This window comes from Primulina huaijiensis, chromosome 17 (assembly GCF_012295235.1).
Source record: "Primulina huaijiensis isolate GDHJ02 chromosome 17, ASM1229523v2, whole genome shotgun sequence".
NCBI classification, from domain to species: Eukaryota; Viridiplantae; Streptophyta; class Magnoliopsida; order Lamiales; family Gesneriaceae; genus Primulina; species Primulina huaijiensis.
The window spans coordinates 2,145,025-2,166,079 of NC_133322.1; the positions used below are offsets into that span (position 1 = coordinate 2,145,025).

Consider the following 21,055-nt stretch of genomic DNA (forward strand, 5'->3'; position numbering starts at 1 on the left):
ATAACTGAGAATTTTGTTCCTTGTCCAAGACCCTCTGTCCTTCGAAAAATTTAATGAGCCGGGGTCTCACCTTTTAAAATTTTTGGTTGTTTTTTCAATAAAATAACATTTATTTGTTATGTTTATAATTTATAATACTGTTAAAAAAAATAAAGTTGCATATATTTTACTAATAATTATAATGATTTACATAATTTAAAATAGATATAGTTTTTTTAAAAAAATTATAACAAGGAGTCGGGTATTTAATTTATGAAGAAGCCGGAGTCTTGGACCTCGTTGCATTACAAATTTTTCTTTCCCCCTTTTTTATGTTTTGGTAAAATTTTATTATTTAAACAGATATTTTTTAAACTTTTTTTATGATTTATTACTCCTTTAACTGATTTTTTTATTTTAAAAACATAAAAAATCTCTCAATTATTCTTTAAAAACTATAATTAGAAAATAATTTTTAGAAAACATTTTCATAAACTATTTACAAAACTATTATTCAGTCACATACTTCAAATTTTTTTTACTTGTAAAATATCAAAAAATAGTTTAAAATACGTGTCCAGAAAGAGCTTGATATTTTTTTTACAATTTTATGCAGTTACTTTTCACAAGCAAGTGTTATTAATCCTGTGATCCAAAGCAAGTTTTGTTATCAGAAATGGGGCAAGTTAGATCATAATTTCAATCTAGCAGTCTGCCAAATAGCACTCGTCCCAAGGACTCAAAACAAAATAGTTTCTTTTTATACATGAATCTAAAATATTGATAATAAAATCCACATATAAAAATGCAAGTGTTTTTACTTCTAGCTCAAAACTCACAAGCAAAAGAAGCTGTCTGTGTATAGTAAATACACTAGCTACAATCTAATTGTTTCACCAGCTGCTTAGCTGCTTCTGGATCTTTGAATTATGAGAGGACCTCCCACCTCTGTCTTTGTAAGTGTTTCTTGAAGTTATAACCTTCCTTCTCCCACGAGCCGATTGAATTGCATGTTTTCGTTGTTTATTTAGACGTTTTATCAGTTCCGGGTTTTTGCTATCATTCTCTTCTTCTTCTTCTTCTTCTTCTTCTTCTTCTTCTTCTGAACCAGAATCACATCCAGCTTGTGTTTCAATCCTAGCATCATTCTCGGGCTTGGCCGGTCCATCTTCCCTAGGCTCGTGTCCAATTTGGCTATTTTCCTTGCAAGTATCTTGATTGCAGCCAAGTTTAAGATCTCTTTCCTGCAAACACGATTTTTGGTTAATTTGCACAGTGAACGACCGATTAAATCTTGATAGCCTTCTTCCAAAAAAAAATTCTTGATATATTGCTCTTATTCAGAAACAAAGCTAAATATTAATCGTCAACTTCCGTCATCACATTTCTTAATTTTTCTTTTATTTATTTAACATTTCTTAATATTTACAACAAACCTATAGCGGTAGAATCAGAGGATCCAAAGTCAAAATATAAATAAGTGAAGAATAACCTGTCCAATCGAGCACAAGGACTCAAAATTCGATAAGCTTCCTTCACCAGCCCCTTTAATGGTGTCTCCATCATCGATTCCCTCAGATTCTGAACTTGAATCCTTCTCAGAATCCACGACAATGAACTATAAACAACAGCAGAGACCAGAAGTTTTACAGCAGCCATAACTTAAAATATTAATACCAAAGATCATTAAATATCACTTTACCATTTGAGAGCGCAAGTACACAAGAATAAACATATCAAAATCATATATTCAGCTACCTATATTTAAATGAATCATGATCCTGTTATATTAGCTACGCCGTTCTTTAAAAACGTAATCAAAAGTCGCTTTAGTTCCATTTTCTCCTCGTAAAAACAACTCTAGCGCATGATAGAAATGTAGTTCGTTTTAAAAAAAGGAAAAAGAAACGATATATTATTAAATACTTAATAGCTTTTAATTACAATAAGCGGACGAGTAATCCACTTATGACAAAAAAAACTAGACAAGACCCTAGCCCGATAAAAGAAACGTAGTTCTTTACTAGACAAGACCCTAGTCTGATAAAAGAAACATAGTTCTTTGATGGAACAAGCTTCTTCATTCCCTAGAGTATATAAATTTAAACATCATAATGCAGGGTGTCATAAATCTATTTCAATAAAACAGGTTGAATCTGAAAAAAGCCCTAGTTGTCACATAACTAATGAATATCTAACAAGTCAAAAACAAAAGTTGTAATGCCACAGCCAGAGTAACCATGCATAATGAAAGTGGGATCTCAAATGAGATATTTGGAATAGACTTTGGTCACTTGAACTCACAAGAACTTCGGTAATTAGAGACTGAGCCATTTGATAGCCTTGATACAGCATATTAGAAGATGTAATGTTGCCAGAGATCAATAATTAATTCAAATTTAAAAGGAGAAATAAAAATCAATTGCCAAGGAGAGATTTTAGCACCTTCTCAATGTCATCTTGAACCTTCCTAGTAAAACCACTGGCTTCAAGTTCCTTGTCCAGGAACCCTGAAACTTTCTTTATGTCTGAAAACTGAGGCCTGCAACCTTCATCTAAGTCCACCTCTAGATCGTCATCTGCATCTTCAGTTTCATCAAAAGAGAGATTGAACCTAATGGAAAATACCATAATGTAGATAACATAAGTAAGATAATTGATGAGATGGGCCATGAGGATGCATGTGGTAAATGGCGCCCATATGAAAGAATAAATATTCTAATCACAACATATTATCACAGAGAACTTGGCACAAATTTTACAGGTACCTTGATCTTAGTCTGCTATTATTTTAAGAACTATGTTTTAAAAGGCCTGAAAGTACAATTATAACTTGTTTATCCGCTACTCCAGTTCTAGGTTCACAACTCACAAATACTGTCACTTACTCACTCAGTCACTTATAAGCCATCCTTAAAAAATGGCACAGAAAGCAGTTACTCCGTATCAGTCCTGCCAAAAGCGCAAGGAGGACTGACTCACACAACTGACATACGCTGACTAACCAAGATGTAATATTCTAAAATCTGAATCATGAAGAAACACATATAAGTGCAAGTTGTAAAAGTTTTGCCATGGTATTTGTGTATTGTTGCAACTTGTGTTAGACTCATGTGTGCACTTCGTGCACTTAATCATGACTTACACAAATAATCGGTATCTAGAAAATTTAGTTGCTATCCAAGTAATATGATAGTGTAGAACTCAGATATTAGCTTTTGAAAATTATCCACTGACCTCTTTCCAAAGAACTTAAAAATACATTCAATATCACGGTCAAAGTACCTGAAGGGAAAAAAAAGAAGGAAATTAAATCTCAATCTAAAATGTGCCCATGACAATATACATTGTAATTAGTGTCCTTAAGTTAACAAAAAAAAAAACTGCACAAAGAGGTAGTGTAAAAGGTAAAACATTATACATCTCCGCATTTCGATGAGAAACAGAAACCATTTGAGGAAAATCAATCATCGTGACTTTCTCATCGTCGTCGACCTAAATACAAAACACCAAAAAAAAAAGAATTAGATAACGTGCATAACGTAAACATGTAATAGAACACGGTGATTATACCTTTAAGACCACCGAGTTTATATTTAAGAAAAGGCAAAATGAACAAAAAATGAAGTAACTCAAGCCAGAGAAACACATTGGTTTAAGATAAATCAATAAACAAAGGAAATAAATTATGCTGAATTTAAAATATAATCTTCAGGTCCACTATGTTGAATTAAAAATATAAAAAGGAAATGTGCGCTGAAAGCCCTGCATTACTTACCATAATGTTGAATTCATTGAAATCACAGTGAATTAGCCCGTGTTCTGCTAAGCGCACAATGAGACCGAGGATTGTTTCAAAAACCGTGTCTGGATTTTGAAATTGTTTGACCTGTACGCTGTATGAAACAGGATCGTATACACAGCTCTAATCGAACACATCACCAATTCCTTAAAAGTGAATGAAAAGAGTAAACTGACAGATGACACTGATTTTCTTTCTTAATTAAAGAGCATAATTTCAAAAACAATGAGAGAATGAAAACATTATGCCACATCGAGGGAAATTAATCAGCATATGCTACAAATAAAGAACATTTAGGCGGGATAGTAGTTCCAATTCGTTAAATTCAAGTTCTAGTTGACCGGGTACACAATAAAGTTGCCTACAAATTTATACAAACTAAGAACATTTAGGTGAGCTGGCCTTTCAATTTGGATAATTAGCCAAAAAAAAAACATAAACTACCATGATTACATGCCATTTCGTTGATCAGATCCATAGCTATTTGGAAACGCAAAAAGATATCAAGTTTCAATTCGCCGAGTACAACAATAAAGTTTGCCAACAAAATTCTAAAAACTAGAGTTTATTTGTAAGTTGTATCACCGTCCATTCACGCCTTTACTATCTGATTTCAGGATTAAATCAAGTAGTTCAACTCCAACTTTCAATGGAAGTAATCAGCCACAATAAACCACATAGTCACAACATCCTTGGTCCAGTTTATTGTATCTCTGGTCAATTCCCGCTGAAAATTAATGGAATTTCCACAAATAGCCACAAACTTAATACATATTTCCCCAGAGCTGCATTATATACTCTTTCAGCTATAGTTGAGTCACCTCCAGAGAACAAATTTTATGCTATAACTGGCAACATATAATTTATGTTTCTTTTAAGGTGGTATTATAACCAGAGAGAACGAGAAATGTGTATTTTGCCCCCTTTCTCATTTGGAGACAACATGAATTAGAACATCTGGCATCAAAACATCAATTTTCATGGTGGTGATCCAGAAAAAAATTTCTCAACACATCATATGGTCATTACAAGATAACACTTACAGTGGATAACCTTGGATGCGTGACATGATAACACAGTGCCGATTGCAATCCACAGCATGTGGAACGGGAAAGCCATGTTCATCCAAAGCCTACGGAGAATGGTACAAAGCAAACAAAACTATCTCAATGCGAATGGCAGACACAGAACGTTAATTGTTTCTTCCAACAAAAGAACTAAATGGAAATCAAAATGATAATTAAGTATAAGCAAACCTTCATAAAGGCGAATTCTTTGAGAGCAGCTAATCGTGACAAGTACAGCCAATTATAGCTACTTCGATGTCTTAAGTAATCACGTTTCGACTTGACTGCCCTAAATGAAGTCCTACCAAGCCTGTGTAACTTCATTACAAGAATTGTACCATCTTCTGTAGCAACCTCAAATATATCTTAACATAAGGAAAAAAAAATATTGTTAATGATAAAACTAGGGAAACAGTAAAACTTAAATAGAGTGCGAGGTAAATATACCAGACTCCTTCCCCACACCAATTTGACGGCCAACAGCATCAAAGACTCCACGATTAACCATTGTCTTTATGGCGAGAAAATCATAGCCCAAGTAAGTGAGCCGGAAGCCATCATCTGCCCAAGATACAACTCTGTAGAATCAGATTTTATTGAAGGAAAAATTAAATAACATGCTGATTAATTTAGCCTCTGCAAATCATCTAGAAAGTTTATCCCATAGTTGTCAAGGGCGCAAGGCGCACTGAGGCGCATAAGGGCTCTGGAGCCTGAGGCGCAAGGCGCAAGGCGAGGCGCGCGCCTTACCGAAGCAAGGCGCACATTATTTATTTTTTTTAAAAATATATTTATCTTAGAATAATATATTAAAATATGAAATAATTAAATCACAATGTCATACAAAACAACAAATAATTAATAAGTTCATTATAATAAGTAACGCGATTAAAATTCTTCAATCATCCAAATCAAGTTCATCTTCTTCCATCGAATCATCAGAGTCCCTAGAACTGATACCTGAGCTTTCTTCAATAAATGGCTCTTGGCCTTTCTCTTATTCACGCTGTCACGTTGTTGGCTTCTGTAATTCTGTTGCAGTCTGCACACTTCTGCTCTTGTCGCCTCATGATATTTAATTTGTCAACTGGGCTGCTAGGGTTTAAGGTTGGGTTGGGCTTTTTACATTTTAAGTTAATATTAAAAAAAAACAGAGAAGTTGCATTTTCAAATGCAACTTCTCTGTCACTGAATTTAAAAAAAAAAAGGCAATCTCAGGCGCGCCCGAGAGCCCTTCCAAGGCGAGCCGAGGCGCGCGCCTGGGCTCGCCTTTGTAAATCGTTGCGCCTGGGGCCCGCGCCTGGTAGCGCCTTTCGCCTTGAGGCGAGAGGCGCTCGCCTTTGACAACTATGGTTTATCCAACAGTTTCATTTAGGGACAAAGTTTTTGAACCAAAACATCCATGTAAGAGCAAATGACTTTCAATCTGGAGACATGAACCCCTACCCATCAGAGACTCTCTTCACTCTCTCCCACACTCCAACCAAACAAAAGAGAATCATATCAATACTTATGATCTGTTCCTTTCTACATAGAAAATTTCATATTCTAACAAGTGAACTTATTCTGCATACAAGGAACATTCAGAAAGTTGAATACACGGTTCATTACTTGGCAGAGATAGAGTCCACACTCATACTAAAAAACCATCTGAAATAGAAAAAGCCATTGTGCATCTTCTGATTTTTCCCGTCTTTCTTTTGTATAAATCACCATAGCTGATGAACATTCGTTCTCTTCCTAAAATCATCACTAAGAAGCATAGCTCCTTTTGACTCAATTAAACAACAAAGGCAACCTGATTGGGGAATTCACTTCCAAGAAACTTTTCAAGAAGTAGAATCCATGGATCTTATTTGAGGCAACAAGAAGCGTTATGTCTAACACGTTACCATTCTAACTGTCTTCTATTGTCCCATTTGATTGGACAATAAACCAGATGGAATTCCCAGTGACCCACTCTCTGCTAAAATGAACTAACAAATGTATGAGAAAGAAAGAATAAGGAATCATCCACAGATTCGATATCTATCATCAAGATATCCCAAAAATATATGAACTTCCTGCTAAATCTCAATTGCCACAGCATCCCCAATGAGCATTCTAGAAACCAACACAACATTCCTAAGGTTTTTCAAATTCCACGATCATGCCACCCCAAGATTCATGCCCTAAGAACAAGTTAGTTGGCATTATCAACAGTCCTCCAAACTGTATTCTCTCAAAAGAATGTCCCAAGTCCATTCCGTAAATAAGGCTTAAAAATCTGATTTTTCTTCTCAAACAGAGTAATCGTATGCATTCTTAATAAAATATTAACTTCGACTTCATACAATTCTTATTTGCGTGAACAGAAGATCTGCAGGCAACTACATATAGTGATACTATTCTCGAAAACTGTATCAACAAATAGAACAATAATAACCTTAAAAATGCCTAAAGACACAGAACGAAGGGAAAAAACGAGGAAGGTACAAACATTTGGAAGAGTCGTGATGCAATAGTTTATGCTTCAGCAAATTCTTCAAAACTTTATAAGTACCCCCATGCCTATAAGAGAATACATACATAAACTCAGATTAGGCTGTAAAAAAATGGTAAAATAAACGCAATTTTTGACATATCAAACAACAATCTTGGACATATCAAAACAATAAAAAACTTTAAACAAAAGTCACTCACTTGAGGGACGCGATTCGGTCTATCAACTCTGATGGCACAATTTCATGCTGAACCAGTAAAAACAAAACCCTCAATTAAAATTAAACAAAAAATCAATCTTAGCAAATGAAGAAAACGTTGATATGAAAAAGAAACAAACATTGCGCATGCCCATCTCGACGGCGGTGAGAACCCTAAAATCATCTTTGGAGAGATATCGCAGAGCATTCACATCCAGCTTCATCTTTTCTCACTTGGACGCCAATTGATCAGTAGGAAAAACATAACCAAACATGCCCTTAAGCGAGAAATGATGTGACCTAATGGGCTAGGCACTACTAATATTTTGAGACTTGGGCCTTCAATATTTTGATTTTTTTTTTGAAGGGTTAATATATTTTTGAAGGGTTAAAATTTTAAATTTTAATTCAGAATCAAATTATTTAATTTTTAAGTAATAATTACAATTCAAAGACCAATTAATTGCTTGAAAAATTTTTCTCTTTTTCAAAATTTTTTAATGACAACTAAAATTCAAGCATTCTTTAACTTTCCTATTTTTTCTACCATTTTTTAAAAATAAATCACAATTTTGAATGTTTCTTTTAATATTTCTTTTCAGCTATAATTTTAGTAAAGATTCACCTTTTAAAAAATTATTAAGTTGATCAAGGGTGCATACTTAGTTTGAAAAACCTATATTTCTGCCTTTTGAATTTCACCTATTCTTGTTAATTTTCAAGTATTAATGTTTGGGCCAAATTTCAAGTATTAATTTTCATATATTCGATGTAGTCAACGTAAAATAGGTAGATTTAAGCCAGTCCAAGAAAATCCAATCGAATTATGTTATGTCTGGTGTTAAATTTTTAATATTAAGATAATCAAAACATGATAATAGTTTGTAGCTAATAACGTTACCATACAATTTGGAACAAGAAGAAATGGAAACTCAGAAGAAAATAGTCTTTGCTATTGTACCTTGAATCCGATGGCATTTTTTCCCCTTTAAAATAGTGAAAATTGAGGAATACAATAAGTCGAGGCTCTTCTAAATCTTGAGGAAGTTTTCATGTCTCAATCATGTCCCTGATACTAATCTCAATAGGTATAAAATTCAACCCCAAAGTTTCAACTTTTTTCTTGTTCGTTTTAAAAAATCAGATTTCAGTGTTATGAAATTTAATGCGTAAATGCATAACATCATATCTTGTTGTGAACGTATTTAAAAGATGAATACAAAGTTGAAGAAATCTACCTCTTATGAAGATTGTGGGTGAAGGCCTAATTTGCGCATGTAAAATATGCATAGACTTATCATGGCTTCGACTAAAATGTATCTTCCATTAGCTGAAGGATACTCAAAAGCCATAACATGGGCAAACACAACATCTCTAACATCAAAAAAATTGATAGTCAGGAAATACCGCAAAATTATTTAGATAAGAGAACAGTAAATATTTTGTTATGTGAAAGATAGAACATGATCGGACCAAGAGTTCAAGGCAGTGAGACGAAGCATTGAGAGTTGGCTGAAGGAGAGGACCGATCCCATTTTGTTCTGCATATCTCACCGCAGTTTGCTTTACTAATGTCTTTGCAAGCCAATACCATTGCTGAAAGAAACAGGCTCGCATAAAAAAAAACAGATATTGTTCACAAAATATGTTGTGCTATATTATCTCGTTTTGGTACAAGTTAAAGACGCGTCAGATACAAAACCTTTGTTTTTTTGCATAGTTCGGGGTCCGAAAACCAGGTCTCATCCATTATGGTACCCAGGGCACGGGGATATTAGTTGAGTGTAACTGAAGCTATAAAAGATGTGACCACAACTCGTTTGTTAGATGGTGTTTTGGCGCATGACTTGAGAAAGTTAAGCGTTCCGTTCACCGCTGGTTCCATCAGTTATTCCTAATAAATTGAATCTGATATTTGCTGCCTAATAACTAATACGCGAATTACATTTTATTATGACGTTTATATAATATAATAATAATAATAATAATAAAATAGAGAAATCTGAGTGAATGGTGTTGACCGGTTCGGGTGGTTCACATATATAACGGGCGGTTTTGGGAGCTGAGATTCAGCTAAACCTTGTTTGGTTCCAACCGAAACTCGCGTCTTCTTTGTAACACAAAACCCTATCTCAATGGGAATTCTGTCGTGGTTCACCAGAAAAGGCAACGGTAATGGAAGCAAGCAGGAGGAACCAGCTCCGGCCCCCAAATCGGACGCCAAAACGGTTTCTGAGGTTCCCGGCATGAACGGAGCGATAGAGGTTCGGAAACCCGACCAGCTTCTCGCTGAAATATCGGTGTTCGAGTTCGGTTCTGTCGCTGCTTCCGCTGACAAGGTGACTCTGGCGGGGTTTTGCCCCGTATCTGACGAACTCGAACCTTGCCGTTGGGAGATTCTGCCGGCAAGTGGCGCTGATGCACCACAATTTCGTGTTGTCTTTTGAATTGTTCGTGGAATGCATTCCGGAAGCCTAGATGTTGAGCTCGAGTGGGGAATTTGGGGGGGATAGAGAGATTGTTTTGGTTCCTAATGACTTCTTGTAAAATTTTCTGAATCTTGTTGAATGGTACAAGAACATTTTAGTACCATACGAGATTTGATTTTTTGTTTCCTTGTTACTTTTGTGCTAGCTAGACTTATGTTTTCCTTGAGATTATATCAGGGGAGGACAAGTAGTGGAAACTGGCGACTGAAAACAATCCAAAAGAATTAGTTGCATCCCAACTATTTTATGCCTTCTCTTTATCCCCGATTATATATGTTTGTGTGAATGTGTTCAAGTTAAAATTACTTCTAATCATCGAATGTTTTATGGATTTTCTATGTATATTTGTGTACAAGCGTGTTATGGTTAGGTAGGAACTGCTGGTGGATGTTTTATAACGCTGCCTGTCTGTTTCGTAGGCGGTAAATTAGTCGATGTAAACTGTTAATACCTTCTTGAAACCCAGATTTAGTGTCCGAATTTATCTGTTTTCTCTGTATTCTATCCTCCCATTGTCAGTTGCAATTTTTGCATGAATCCAAATTCTTCTTGGATCTCGAGTGCCACAAGTACCTATGAATTTTCAGACGAAGATTGCCTTTTTGATTGGAACCTGCTTGTAAAAATGAAATTTTGTCTAAACAATGAATGGAACTACTGCTGTAGTTGTTTCTGTGTTTATCGACAAATCGAGAGCATTGGAGTTTGAAACTGCCTGGTCTTTTTTCATGGGACTTTATATGCTGAAATGAGTTTCATTATGCAAAAATGAGATTTTGTCTGGTGATGGACTTTTGGTTCAAGAGGATATTACAAGCAGAAGCTATATATAAATGACTATCTGAATTTCTATCCGGCAGTGGTGGCTGAAGTGATGCACGAGAACTGGTGCTTTGGGTGGTTTATGGGAGCAGCCTTTCCTTTCTAGATACTGTGTGCTTAATGCAGGAATGCTACTGCTCTGATCCTGTTGACAATCTAAATGGGTTTGCAATCTTTCTACTAATTCTTATCATCAATCGGTTCTCCATCAGTTCTTTCTAGATGTCACACTGAAAGTAATATATTTCAAGTTTGGGAAAACATTTTTGCGCTTATCGTTGGACTCGATTTTCTTCATTGTTGCTCTATACATTCACTGAGAAATCGAATTCTTAGATGATGCACTATGTATAGACATAGCTATTTGAAGCGCAAGATGAACTAAGGCGTATATATATCGTAGAGTTTGGGAGCAAGGTGCAGAATGGGGCAAGCGATTTGCTGAGGTGCACTAGTGTGATTGAACTTTTGCTTGGGAAAATCTTGGTAGTTCTTTGGTGCCTAGATAGTTACTTGAGCGTAAAGCTTGTTTCACCTCACTTCAAGATTCTTATTTTTAGTTAATATCATATCATTCATTACTGCGTGTGCTCATGGAATTTCTTGATAACAAATATATTTAACAATGGGCAAAGCATCATCTTTTGGCCTTCTCTCTACATCGTAGTGTTGTCTATGAATTCAATTATTGCTAGTCAAAATATTGAATTTTCAGCTTACATGTCCAATTGATTCGATCTAAAATTCGATATTTTGGTGAAGGAATTTAAAAATTCGATTTTTATCGAATAAATAAATAACCTAAATATCTATCATTAGTTATATCACATAAAGAAATAAGATTGTCTGGTTGGAAAAAACAATGGACTAAAAACATTTATTTTAAAAAATAAAGTGTTTTTTCTTTAAAAAAATATATTCTTTAGTGTAGAAACTCGATTTTTCTTAAAAAGTATATTTTTTTTAAAATATATTTACTAAAAGAAGCCTTTGCGTAGTAGCCTATTAATTTGAAAAACAAGCTCATACTCGGGGCAACCTGTTTTGCTATTCGAACAGGCAACACCTTTTTGGGATCGCTGATGTATGATTCTCGTGCTTTATTACTAAAACACCTTATTGTTTGTGTCTGCCGTTGCCCTAATTCTACTTCCTGAATCTCATGCATTAGGTGGGTGGCTTATGCACATTGTATCGAAATCCAAACGATAAATGAATGAGAACATGCTGTTTTATTTTTGCCAGGCGTTTACTGAATCATCTGGGTTATATGTCTGGCAAAATTTACATGACATGTAGAAAATGATCACCTACCGCCCCTATATCAGGTTTGCAAGCTTTCACGCCTTGAACTATCAAGTTTTGTGCCCGGATCATGGAATTGTTGCTCTAGAAGTTGGTTGGATAGATCATTGGTTGGAAAGATAATTATTCTTCTTAGGTTCGAGGCCTTAGACTATCAAGTTTCATGCCGAATCATGGAATCGTTACTCGAGAAGTTGATTGGAATGATTGTTGGTCTTCTTAGGTTCGAGGCATCGAGGCCTGTGGTTACACACGTTGGGTAATATGTTTGAAAATGGAAGGATATTTAAATTCTTCTTGTAAGTTTGCATTTGCCGGCCGGCCGGCCATTCTTTTTTTTAGCAAATTTTTTACCTATATGAGTATATACATATTTGGATGCAAATTAATTAAATCGATTGTGATTGCTAATGTGATATGAATATAAAGTCGAACCTAAGTTGAATTTGGCAAATATTAAGTCTCATTTCTAATCTTAATTTAAATTATTTTGTTTGATGGTGTGGACAAATTGAGCTCAATAATTAAATTAAACCAAATATATCGAGTTTTATATAAAATTCAAACTAATTAAATTTTTAACCTTTTCTAACTATAATCTAAACGAGAGTTTAACTAAAATAATACAAATAATATTTGGTTCATTTTCAATTCATTTACACTCGTGAGCAGAGTTCTACATAACAAATGCAGACTTCACTGTACAGACTGAAGTGGTGCGAATATAGAATTCCGTAAAATAGAACAGGCATAAAACAATGCCTAAACAGCGAACACAAAATGATGGGATTTCACCAATTATACGTTAGTACACGTTCTTTATAACAGTCGGCCGCGGCTTTTAAGAACTTAAAAGTGTGCAAAACAGGCTCAACAAAAATGAAAGGCTTGTGTCACATACCAAACTCACTTCCCACACAAATCTGAAGATGCTCAAATCCTCGTCGAAATGGACGAAATAGAAAGCCTTCCATGAACAGTTTCTTGATCACAACATATAAAAAGGAGTGAACATGAGGATTAATGTCAGCTAAGCCACTTTGTTACATCACGTACCAACTACCGATATCCCAGTGATTAAGGAGTGCCTAAAGTGGGATGAACCCCAATCAACATGGAAAACTATTGCAGAACAGCTTCATGCTTTTGTCAAGGTTCAGAAGGCATACAACCGCAAGTAAAGTCTTTGCATGCATCACTGAGTTGTAACACTCTTTGCAAGATTTCGTGGCTGATCAACGTTGTATCCCCGTAAAACAGTTAGATGATACGCCAAGAGCTGAGCCAAAGAAAACTAACAGGAATCAAAGGGAGTCGCTAAATTTCCATTCATATCAGACTCGAGTTTCTGACTTACATTTACATCCAAGGGATATATCCATCAAGTGTAAGAGTAGTGTAAGAGTATGATCGCACACTGATTCTCATTATACCAACAGCTTAACTAATGGTACCCGCATAGCTCAAATTTTTTCAACTGTACAACTGTCTAAACACCACATTTTGGTCATTATACCATAGTGTCCATTCGACAACAAAGTTAATTGTTGTTCCCCAACAATAAGATAATGAAACCTCAATTAGAACTTGAAATTATTAGAAAGATAAACGAAGTTATGTTCTGAGACATGAAATTTTAAAATATGCAATCACACTGATAGAAAAGGTGTTAGATAAGTTTGAATGACAAGATTACCTGCAATGGAACTATGTTGATTACAGGCTGCAGACAGTCTTCAACTTGAGGAACTTCAATCACACGGCAAGATCCACCAACACAAACAGATGCTGCATCTCCTTTAGTACACATGACTATAAGTCGACCCTTGCGAGCATGAAGCTGCTGAATGACTGACTGCTGTTTGCTGTTCGTGAGAAGAAAAACTGAGTTCTCATAATGAAAGCAATTGTGTTTCTTTAATACAAAAGACTAACCTGAAACAAGTATCGCGGGGGGCAATAACGACGATAGGAAGAGTCTCATCGACTAGAGCTAATGGACCATGTTTCATTTCACCAGCAAGCATACCTTCACTGTGCATAAGTGACACTTCTTTTACCTTCAAGGCTCCTTCCAGAGCTGTAGCGTGATTATATCCTCTTCCAAAAACAAGAAGAGACTGTTCAGCAATAAGTAACCTTGCAAGATCTCTCATCTCCTCATCTAGCTTCAGCACCTCTTTTACTTTACCTACAGTTTCTTAAAAACATAGTTAGAACACAAATAAGTCATCAAAAAATGTGTGGGGAAACAACCTAGGTTTATGCATACATACTTGGCAACTCAAATAGACCATCTATTATAGCTTCCCTTCTTGCTTGACTAGATAATGTGTCACCTCCAATTGCAAGAGCCAACATAACCATGACTACGATTTGGCTTGTGTATGCCTGTTTGATGAAAGTAAATAATTAGCTAACTTCATAAAAGGGAGCTGACCTAATCCTAAGTCTAAGGATTGAGAAACTCAACATCATTACTACTGCATCATTACTACTGAACAACTTAGAACCAGGACTTGTTTTTGTACTATAACGTAAATCAAATGAGGGTTACATGCAGTTAGTTTACCTTGGTGCTAGCTACACCAATCTCACAACCAGCATTTACATGAACACCGCAGTGGGTATTTCGAGCAATTGCACTACCAACGGTATTTGTGATGCCAACACACAATGCACCATTCTCAAGAGCATATTCTAATGCTAGTAAAGTATCAGCAGTTTCACCCGATTGACTAACAAAAATGGCTGTATCTTCTCTGTAAATGGGGCCCTGTCTATCCAATAGATCACTAGCAATCTCCATTGTCACGGGAATACCTGCAGTGCCAGTAATGTAATTATTTTAGGAATGGATTCTCATCATTTGCATTAGAAATCTATGCTCCATATTTAAGCAAGAGCCACCCAGAGCAAGCACTTCTAGTCTCTTTGGTGCAACATTTTGTTTCTTAAAACGTTCCTCTATACTATAGTACTTTTGTTTCTCTAGACGTGACCACATTTTGGTCTCTTTTACATGTCTTTTTTCTAAAATATTTCTCCCTAACATTTATATGAAGCTGTAAATTTACGTTATGTTAGTGACTTGATTTTTTTATTTTCTAAAATAGCCTTTCTTTAATAATGATGCAGTATATTAAATTTTGATACTTAAAAATGTAATTATATTCTATACTAATTAATTTAGGCGCGTGCAATACATGTGCAGTACTACCAGTTATAGTAGAGCAAAACTAACCAGTAAGTTCTTCTAAAATGGGCCTTGAAGCTAAAGCTGCATTATAACTTGTACCACAACCAATGAAAACGATCCTTCTGCTTCTCCTTATGGTTTTGAGGTGATCCTTTAAGCCTCCCAAAAGGACACTCTTGGCTTTACAGGATCCTCCACGTAAAAGCCTTCCTCGCATTGATGTTGTAAGAGATTCTGGCTGCTCATGAATTTCTTTCTGCATATAATGCTCATACTTCCCTTTATTTATTTGTTCAACCTCCATTTCTAGAACCGATAAAGCACGTTCAATAGAAGGGAGCCTAGTAAAAGTTCCCCCATGTTTACCTTTAATGTGATTGAACTTGAAAATGGAAGCACCTCCATCCTGGAGCCACCAATTTCAACAGAAGTGAAGCCCTTAAGTTCAGTTTAAAAAATGAATAGCAACTCCATTTATTTCTTTATTATATGTATGTAACAAAATTCATAGATTTGCAGCGAGCATAAATAAATAAATCAGCTTCGCGTTGTTATCATTCATGTCAAATAACGCACCTATGGCAACAAACTCAAACCACAAGGAAAGTTCTGAAATAAGGTTAATGCACATTAAATTTTTTTGTCTTGTCCTACTCTTCATACTTTTTTCCCTTAAAAAGCCTAAGCTCTTCACTTTTGCGTCCAAATCATTGAAGCTCTAACCTACTTGGGTGAAACAGTCAAACAATAAAAAAAAATAATATGAATTTCAGAAGGCAGAAATTGGACCAAAATATATAACATTTGCATGTGAACAGGCCGGTAACGACTTCTGATGTTTTGGATCATAAATCAGAAAAATTTTCAATGAAACTATGAAATTGTAAAGGAACATTTTCACTTTGCAGAGATGGATTCAAGCAAGTCAATGTAGGTGACTTGTATTTTGCATGATGTGAAATTTCAAAACTGAAGGCGTTCAACATATTAAGATAAGTCATTTATTCCTTTAGTCTTCTGTGGGTTGATGAATAGGATAAAGCTTGGTAAACAACTTTAAGATTCATTACCAAACAACCTGAGATCGTATATCATGTAAAGAAAGTATTTAGCTCGTCAAAGCTGATCATAGCAAAGTCTTCTTCCAACAATGTCCTCAACTAAATTCTCACCTTATCCATTTCTTCTAAAGAAAAACTAATTGCACTACTTCCCCTTCTTCACAAAAATCACTGCCAGCAGATAGTTGACTCCAATGCTTTCAATAAATCCCAGCCACTGGGATAAACAATCCAACATTTTTGGCAACTTGGTTCCCTGATTGATCAAAATTACAGGTCCTTATCCCAGCTATTGGGAATGTCAATCACCCTGGTGCGCAACTCATAACTTAAAACGAAATCGAAGCAAACTAATTACAAATAATCATCACATTAACCAAACACATCCTTGATTCATAAAATTCCTAAATGTACAGAATATAATATAAAATGACCCCTTCAATCAGCACAAGGGGTTGTTTTTTTTAAAAATTACATTTGTGTTGGACTCCATTGGTCAATTGACTTCCACTGAATTGAAAAAATAAAAAATGAACTTTGAATGGTAGAAAGGAATATTAGGAAATTGTGTCAATGCAAACAATGGGAGAACAAACATAGAACAGCAACGTGTGCAACACACACCAAAGCCCTCCATTAACTGTACAAATGCTCGAAATTGTATTGGTTAAGGGAACAATTGTGATAAGCTTAATTATAGATCACAATTTAGTAACAGTTTAGAGTACCTTGAGATGAACAACTTCTCCGTCCTCAACCACCAAGACCTTTTTTGTGTGTTCCACCAGAGCACTTGCATCACTCGAAAAAAAGAATTCTTTTGGTTGCCCATTGCTTGAAAGATATTTCACATCATTAAAAGATGTTCCATTGTTGGTTTGCTCTGTTAACTCCTGAAATAATGACCATATCATTTTCAGAACAGACTAATCAATGTTACTGCATCCTCTACTTTCTATGGGCATTTTTCAAGAAACAGTAGGCTTGTGCTTCAGCCAAGCACGGAGCTCTACAGGATATAGAAAGCTAAAATAATATGTCATTCATCATGCATATAACTTTCTTGGACTGCCACGTTTGCATTGTATGTTAATGCATCAACACGAGGCAACATACTACTTGCTTTGTATGTTAAAGTTTAGCATAAACAAGAGGTTAACATGCTACTTACTTTTACACCCAGGAGCAATGGACTGCCACGTTTGCATGCAATCAATTCATTGGGATAATGCCGGCTTTTGAAAACAAGGGCATATGCTCCTTCCAAATGCCTCATTACCTCAAGCACGACTTGACTAAATGTCATACTCTTGTCACCTGCTCCAAATAGTAATTGGAACTTCGTGATCATATAGTAACAAATGCTCTCATATAAAAAGATAAGAAAGAACATAAAAAAGTGAGAAACAAGTAACCTGTTAGATTCTTATATGATCCAGTAAAAAGAACCAAAAACAACAGGAAAAACATATGCCAAAAACAATCACCCTGGTGATAAGGGATTATCATACATGAACCAAGATACACGAAATATCAAGAGACACAAAGGAAACAGGGAGAATTGCTAGCCACACTTAACTTTCTAACTGTTTCAGGATTAGTCAGAACTTTGTTTTCTCACCAAAGTTGCAATTTCTATCTCTCCAAAGTATTTTTTCCTTTTAAAAGCAGCATTATAGCACTTCAGGTTCATGAAGCTTGTGTATTTTTTTGTGCAGTTAGTGCAGTAGATAAGGCATTCATGCATAACTTGCTTATTTATTACTGAATTCCAATGCATTAAACCACTGAATTTGTAGTATGCTTTAATATGGTTAAATTTCTCTCTGTTGTTTTCGATGTTCTGAATTGATTAAAAAAGTGCAGTTTTCATGCACACGGCACTTGATTTATGATTAAACTATGCACGGAGGGAAGAAAAGAGACATTAAACAAAAGGAACTAGAGTTTTAGCAATTATCGACCCACAACTACAGCGGTAAGATACCTTCTTCATTTGCATTATCAAAGATGAACTTCGCAAGCTTTGGAATTACTTCTGTATCTGTTTCAGATTCAAAGGTAAAACCATGTCGTACCAGTGTCTCTTTCAACACCTAAAAACCACAACAGTACAAAATTACAATTATGGACAAGAAATAGAATACTAGGTTACGCAAATGAATATGCACGCAAGATTTAAATAATGTCATCTTAAGTCTATGTTGAAATCTGGTGAAATCAAGGATTTAAAAAAAGAAAGGCATGTTGATATCTATGAAAAGAGTTTTATTTTGTCAGCCATGAATCAAAATTACCAAAAAAAGGGAGAAGCTGAAAATAAAAGTTCAGACTTCAGTAGTAACGGTTATTTAAATAGCACCATATTATCACTTGCTATCTTCGGATCTTCCAGCAAATGTGAGCAGGAAAGCACGAAGTTACCATACATATTACTCCACATGAACACATATATTTGCACTTTAGTTTTTGTTCACACACAGACACATAAATAAGATAAAATCCAAAAACCCATTAAATTAGATATTTCAGGATGCCTGGCAGCAGATAAAAATTATAATCTAATCAAAATAAATAAAATGAATTATAAAGCTTCAAATACTAGTTCAACTAGGTGTTCGTGGTTAGTAACTTTTACTTTCTGGTCATGTAAAATATACTTTTATAGCTGTATTCCATTTCAGACACAGGCTTATGTAATGCAGGAATTTGTATTAATAATTTCCTATTCATATTCAAATTTTTTTTCATTGTTAGAATGATAATATCTACTGCAGGAATTTCTCCCAGTTTATCTCAAAACAAGACCTTGACTATGTGTTTCTCCTGCAATTCTTCTTTACATCAACAATTTGAACCATTTCATAACCCAGACAGGAGTGCAAAGTAGCAGAATTACAAAGCTTGTGCGTGCCACAAATATTGAACTCCAGCTTGTTGAGTATTTCACAGATTTTAATGTGTTCAAACAAGAAAATAAAGCTGAAAAAGGCATAAAGAAACAAAACATACTTCTTTAGAATAATGAATAAATAGGGAAGACTGTAAATGCAAATAGTCAATCCAATAAAAAATACATCTCATAATCAGATCATATATGTTTGCTGTAAAAGAAGATATATGATGAAGAGTTAAAAAGACGAAAGAGGCAAATCAACCTCATAATTGGTTATGACTCCATTATGAACAACCAAGAACTCGTTCTTTAGATCAGAAGTCTGAGGATGACTATTCCTTGGAGCTGGTTCCCCGTGTGTAGCCCAGCGTGTGTGCGCGATTCCAGCATGAGTTGAGAATGATTCTTCCAAATTTAAATTTGTGGCACCAACTTCTGAAAATATGAACTGATAATAATCACTCAAAACATGGGAGAAAAGGTAAGTGAATAAGAAGCTTCACTTGCACAAAAACCCAAACCATAGCCACTGCAACTAAGCAGCCATCCCACAAGAAACAAAACCATATGATTATGGATAGATACCAAGGCAATAGACTTGAAATGTTTTATCAGTGAGATTGCATTTTTCCTCCCATATTTTAGGAGAATCGTGACATTTCTTTTAACAAAAGATGGAATTTATGTTGTATTCTTATCAATACACCCACCAAATGTGAAACAGTTAAAAAATATGATCACTACATTACAGAATAAAAGAAAATCAGACAAGGGATATTGTATAAAATGACTTAAACCCTTAACATGAAACTAAAATCCACTCGCAAAATCGCAATAAATTTCAATATGAATCCTCACATATGCAAATATGAAAAAACATTCTTACTATGATGATTATTACGAATAGAATATCAATAAACCCAAAACCCATGTCGTTATGATTTTCATCCTAAAAAAACCAAATTTCATCGCCGACAATCCATGTTCAAGATTAAAACCCAACAAAATGGAAATGGAAACGAGAAAAGGAATCACCTTTGTAGACAGATTTGACTAAGGTCTCAATGTTGCCTTCTTGGCGAAACACAAGAGGTACAGTGGAAGCTTCATGAGAAAAGTCGATGGAAATTCCGGCGGAATCATATCCTCTGTACTCCAAACGGCGGAGACCATTGAAAAGCAATTGTAAGATGTAACTTCTTTCTCTACTCACGTTGAAATTTAGATATGCGAAAATCCCACACATTATTAAATAAATGTTTGTTGTTGCTGAATTTTTTCTACAAATTCTGCGATTTGTCGACTCGGTCAAATTCCTGCAAATGTATGCAGAAAATGGAAGGAGAAGGAAGCTGAGAAGGAGAGACGAAAATCATGGACTGAAACCTTTTGGATTTTAGAGCTTATTTTGACCTTGACCGATGGTGGGTTTTTTTTTAAAAAAATAAGGCTTTTATTATTTTTGAGATATTACAAAAGTGTTTAAAATACACACACACACACACACACACACACACATATACTTTTATATTTCAAATACAAATATTGTGGTTGAATTTTCTTTTTTTTAAAAAAAAAAATTAGTACCAAAAATATTAATTTTGAATTCCTGTAATTACAAATTACAATAGAAAGTTTTTAAAATGTATTAAAAAAATTAACAATCTTTAAAAGCATTACTCCAAATCCAATTTTTTTCCTTGCTCCTAACTGCAAGAAACATTTTTGTGTATTGAATTGTATCGTACTATTGT

The 21,055-nt window shown here is 34.9% G+C and overlaps 4 protein-coding genes and 1 long non-coding RNA gene across 7 annotated transcripts; 2 read left to right on the top strand and 3 right to left on the bottom strand.

Moving 5' to 3' along the window:
• Positions 1-721: 721 nt before the first annotated feature.
• Positions 722-7,829, bottom strand: LOC140963001 (serine/threonine-protein kinase rio2). Of its 3 annotated transcripts, XM_073422193.1 has the most exons (12): positions 7,670-7,829; positions 7,531-7,577; positions 7,328-7,398; positions 5,296-5,409; positions 5,038-5,213; positions 4,825-4,913; positions 3,758-3,875; positions 3,401-3,474; positions 3,217-3,264; positions 2,425-2,593; positions 1,472-1,597; positions 722-1,223 (listed from the first exon to the last, which is right to left on the bottom strand). In XM_073422193.1, the coding sequence occupies exons 1-12, from the start codon at positions 7,751-7,753 to the stop codon at positions 873-875; spliced, it is 1,467 nt and encodes a 488-aa protein (XP_073278294.1). In that variant the 5' UTR covers positions 7,754-7,829; the 3' UTR covers positions 722-872. The 3 variants fall into 3 exon arrangements, with proteins under 3 accessions (XP_073278294.1, XP_073278296.1, XP_073278295.1); XM_073422195.1 differs by lacking the exon at positions 7,670-7,829 and having other exon boundaries at positions 5,296-5,426; positions 7,531-7,574; XM_073422194.1 differs by lacking the exons at positions 7,328-7,398; positions 7,531-7,577; positions 7,670-7,829 and adding an exon at positions 6,741-6,765.
• Positions 7,830-8,770: 941 nt separating this feature from the next.
• LOC140963262 (phenylacetaldehyde reductase-like) lies at positions 8,771-9,414 on the bottom strand. The gene is made up of 3 exons (XM_073422550.1): positions 9,313-9,414; positions 9,003-9,125; positions 8,771-8,914 (listed from the first exon to the last, which is right to left on the bottom strand). Exons 1-3 carry the CDS (start codon positions 9,412-9,414, stop codon positions 8,771-8,773), a joined length of 369 nt encoding a protein of 122 aa, XP_073278651.1.
• A 171-nt stretch (positions 9,415-9,585) lies between these two features.
• On the top strand, positions 9,586-10,117 carry LOC140962804 (uncharacterized). The gene has a single exon (XM_073421815.1). The coding sequence runs from the start codon at positions 9,665-9,667 to the stop codon at positions 9,974-9,976; it is 312 nt and encodes a 103-aa protein (XP_073277916.1). The 5' UTR covers positions 9,586-9,664; the 3' UTR covers positions 9,977-10,117.
• Positions 10,118-11,854: 1,737 nt separating this feature from the next.
• Positions 11,855-12,448, top strand: LOC140962432 (uncharacterized). Its single transcript, XR_012172545.1, has 2 exons — positions 11,855-11,924; positions 12,012-12,448. It is a non-coding gene; the product is annotated as an uncharacterized lncRNA (long non-coding RNA).
• Positions 12,449-12,769: 321 nt separating this feature from the next.
• On the bottom strand, positions 12,770-20,713 carry LOC140962803 (glutamine--fructose-6-phosphate aminotransferase [isomerizing] 1-like). The gene is made up of 11 exons (XM_073421814.1): positions 20,337-20,713; positions 19,564-19,736; positions 18,393-18,501; positions 17,577-17,722; positions 17,134-17,298; positions 15,390-15,750; positions 14,718-14,968; positions 14,422-14,536; positions 14,081-14,336; positions 13,842-14,010; positions 12,770-13,424 (listed from the first exon to the last, which is right to left on the bottom strand). Exons 1-11 carry the CDS (start codon positions 20,545-20,547, stop codon positions 13,341-13,343), a joined length of 2,040 nt encoding a protein of 679 aa, XP_073277915.1. The 5' UTR covers positions 20,548-20,713; the 3' UTR covers positions 12,770-13,340.
• Positions 20,714-21,055: the final 342 nt, after the last annotated feature.

Excerpts from the sequence above, each read along its gene's own strand:
- LOC140962803 (XM_073421814.1), bottom strand. The coding sequence starts at position 20,547 with ATGTGTGGGATTTTCGCATATCTAAATTTCAACGTGAGTAGAGAAAGA. Across the intron at positions 19,737-20,336 it reads AGTCAAATCTGTCTACAAAG|AAGTTGGTGCCACAAATTTA; the intron begins GTGATTCCTTTT and ends TCATATTTTCAG. Across the intron at positions 17,723-18,392 it reads TGATAATGCAAATGAAGAAG|GTGACAAGAGTATGACATTT; the intron begins GTATCTTACCGC and ends TATTTGGAGCAG.
- LOC140963001 (XM_073422193.1), bottom strand. The coding sequence starts at position 7,753 with ATGAAGCTGGATGTGAATGCTCTGCGATATCTCTCCAAAGATGATTTT. Across the intron at positions 7,399-7,530 it reads GACCGAATCGCGTCCCTCAA|GCATGGGGGTACTTATAAAG; the intron begins GTGAGTGACTTT and ends ATTCTCTTATAG. Across the intron at positions 3,876-4,824 it reads CGCATCCAAGGTTATCCACT|CGTACAGGTCAAACAATTTC; the intron begins GTAAGTGTTATC and ends TGTTTCATACAG.
- LOC140962804 (XM_073421815.1), top strand. The coding sequence starts at position 9,665 with ATGGGAATTCTGTCGTGGTTCACCAGAAAAGGCAACGGTAATGGAAGC.
- LOC140963262 (XM_073422550.1), bottom strand. The coding sequence starts at position 9,414 with ATGGAACCAGCGGTGAACGGAACGCTTAACTTTCTCAAGTCATGCGCC. Across the intron at positions 9,126-9,312 it reads CTTTTATAGCTTCAGTTACA|CAATGGTATTGGCTTGCAAA; the intron begins CTCAACTAATAT and ends TGTTTCTTTCAG. Across the intron at positions 8,915-9,002 it reads CTCACTGCCTTGAACTCTTG|TTTGATGTTAGAGATGTTGT; the intron begins GTCCGATCATGT and ends ACTATCAATTTT.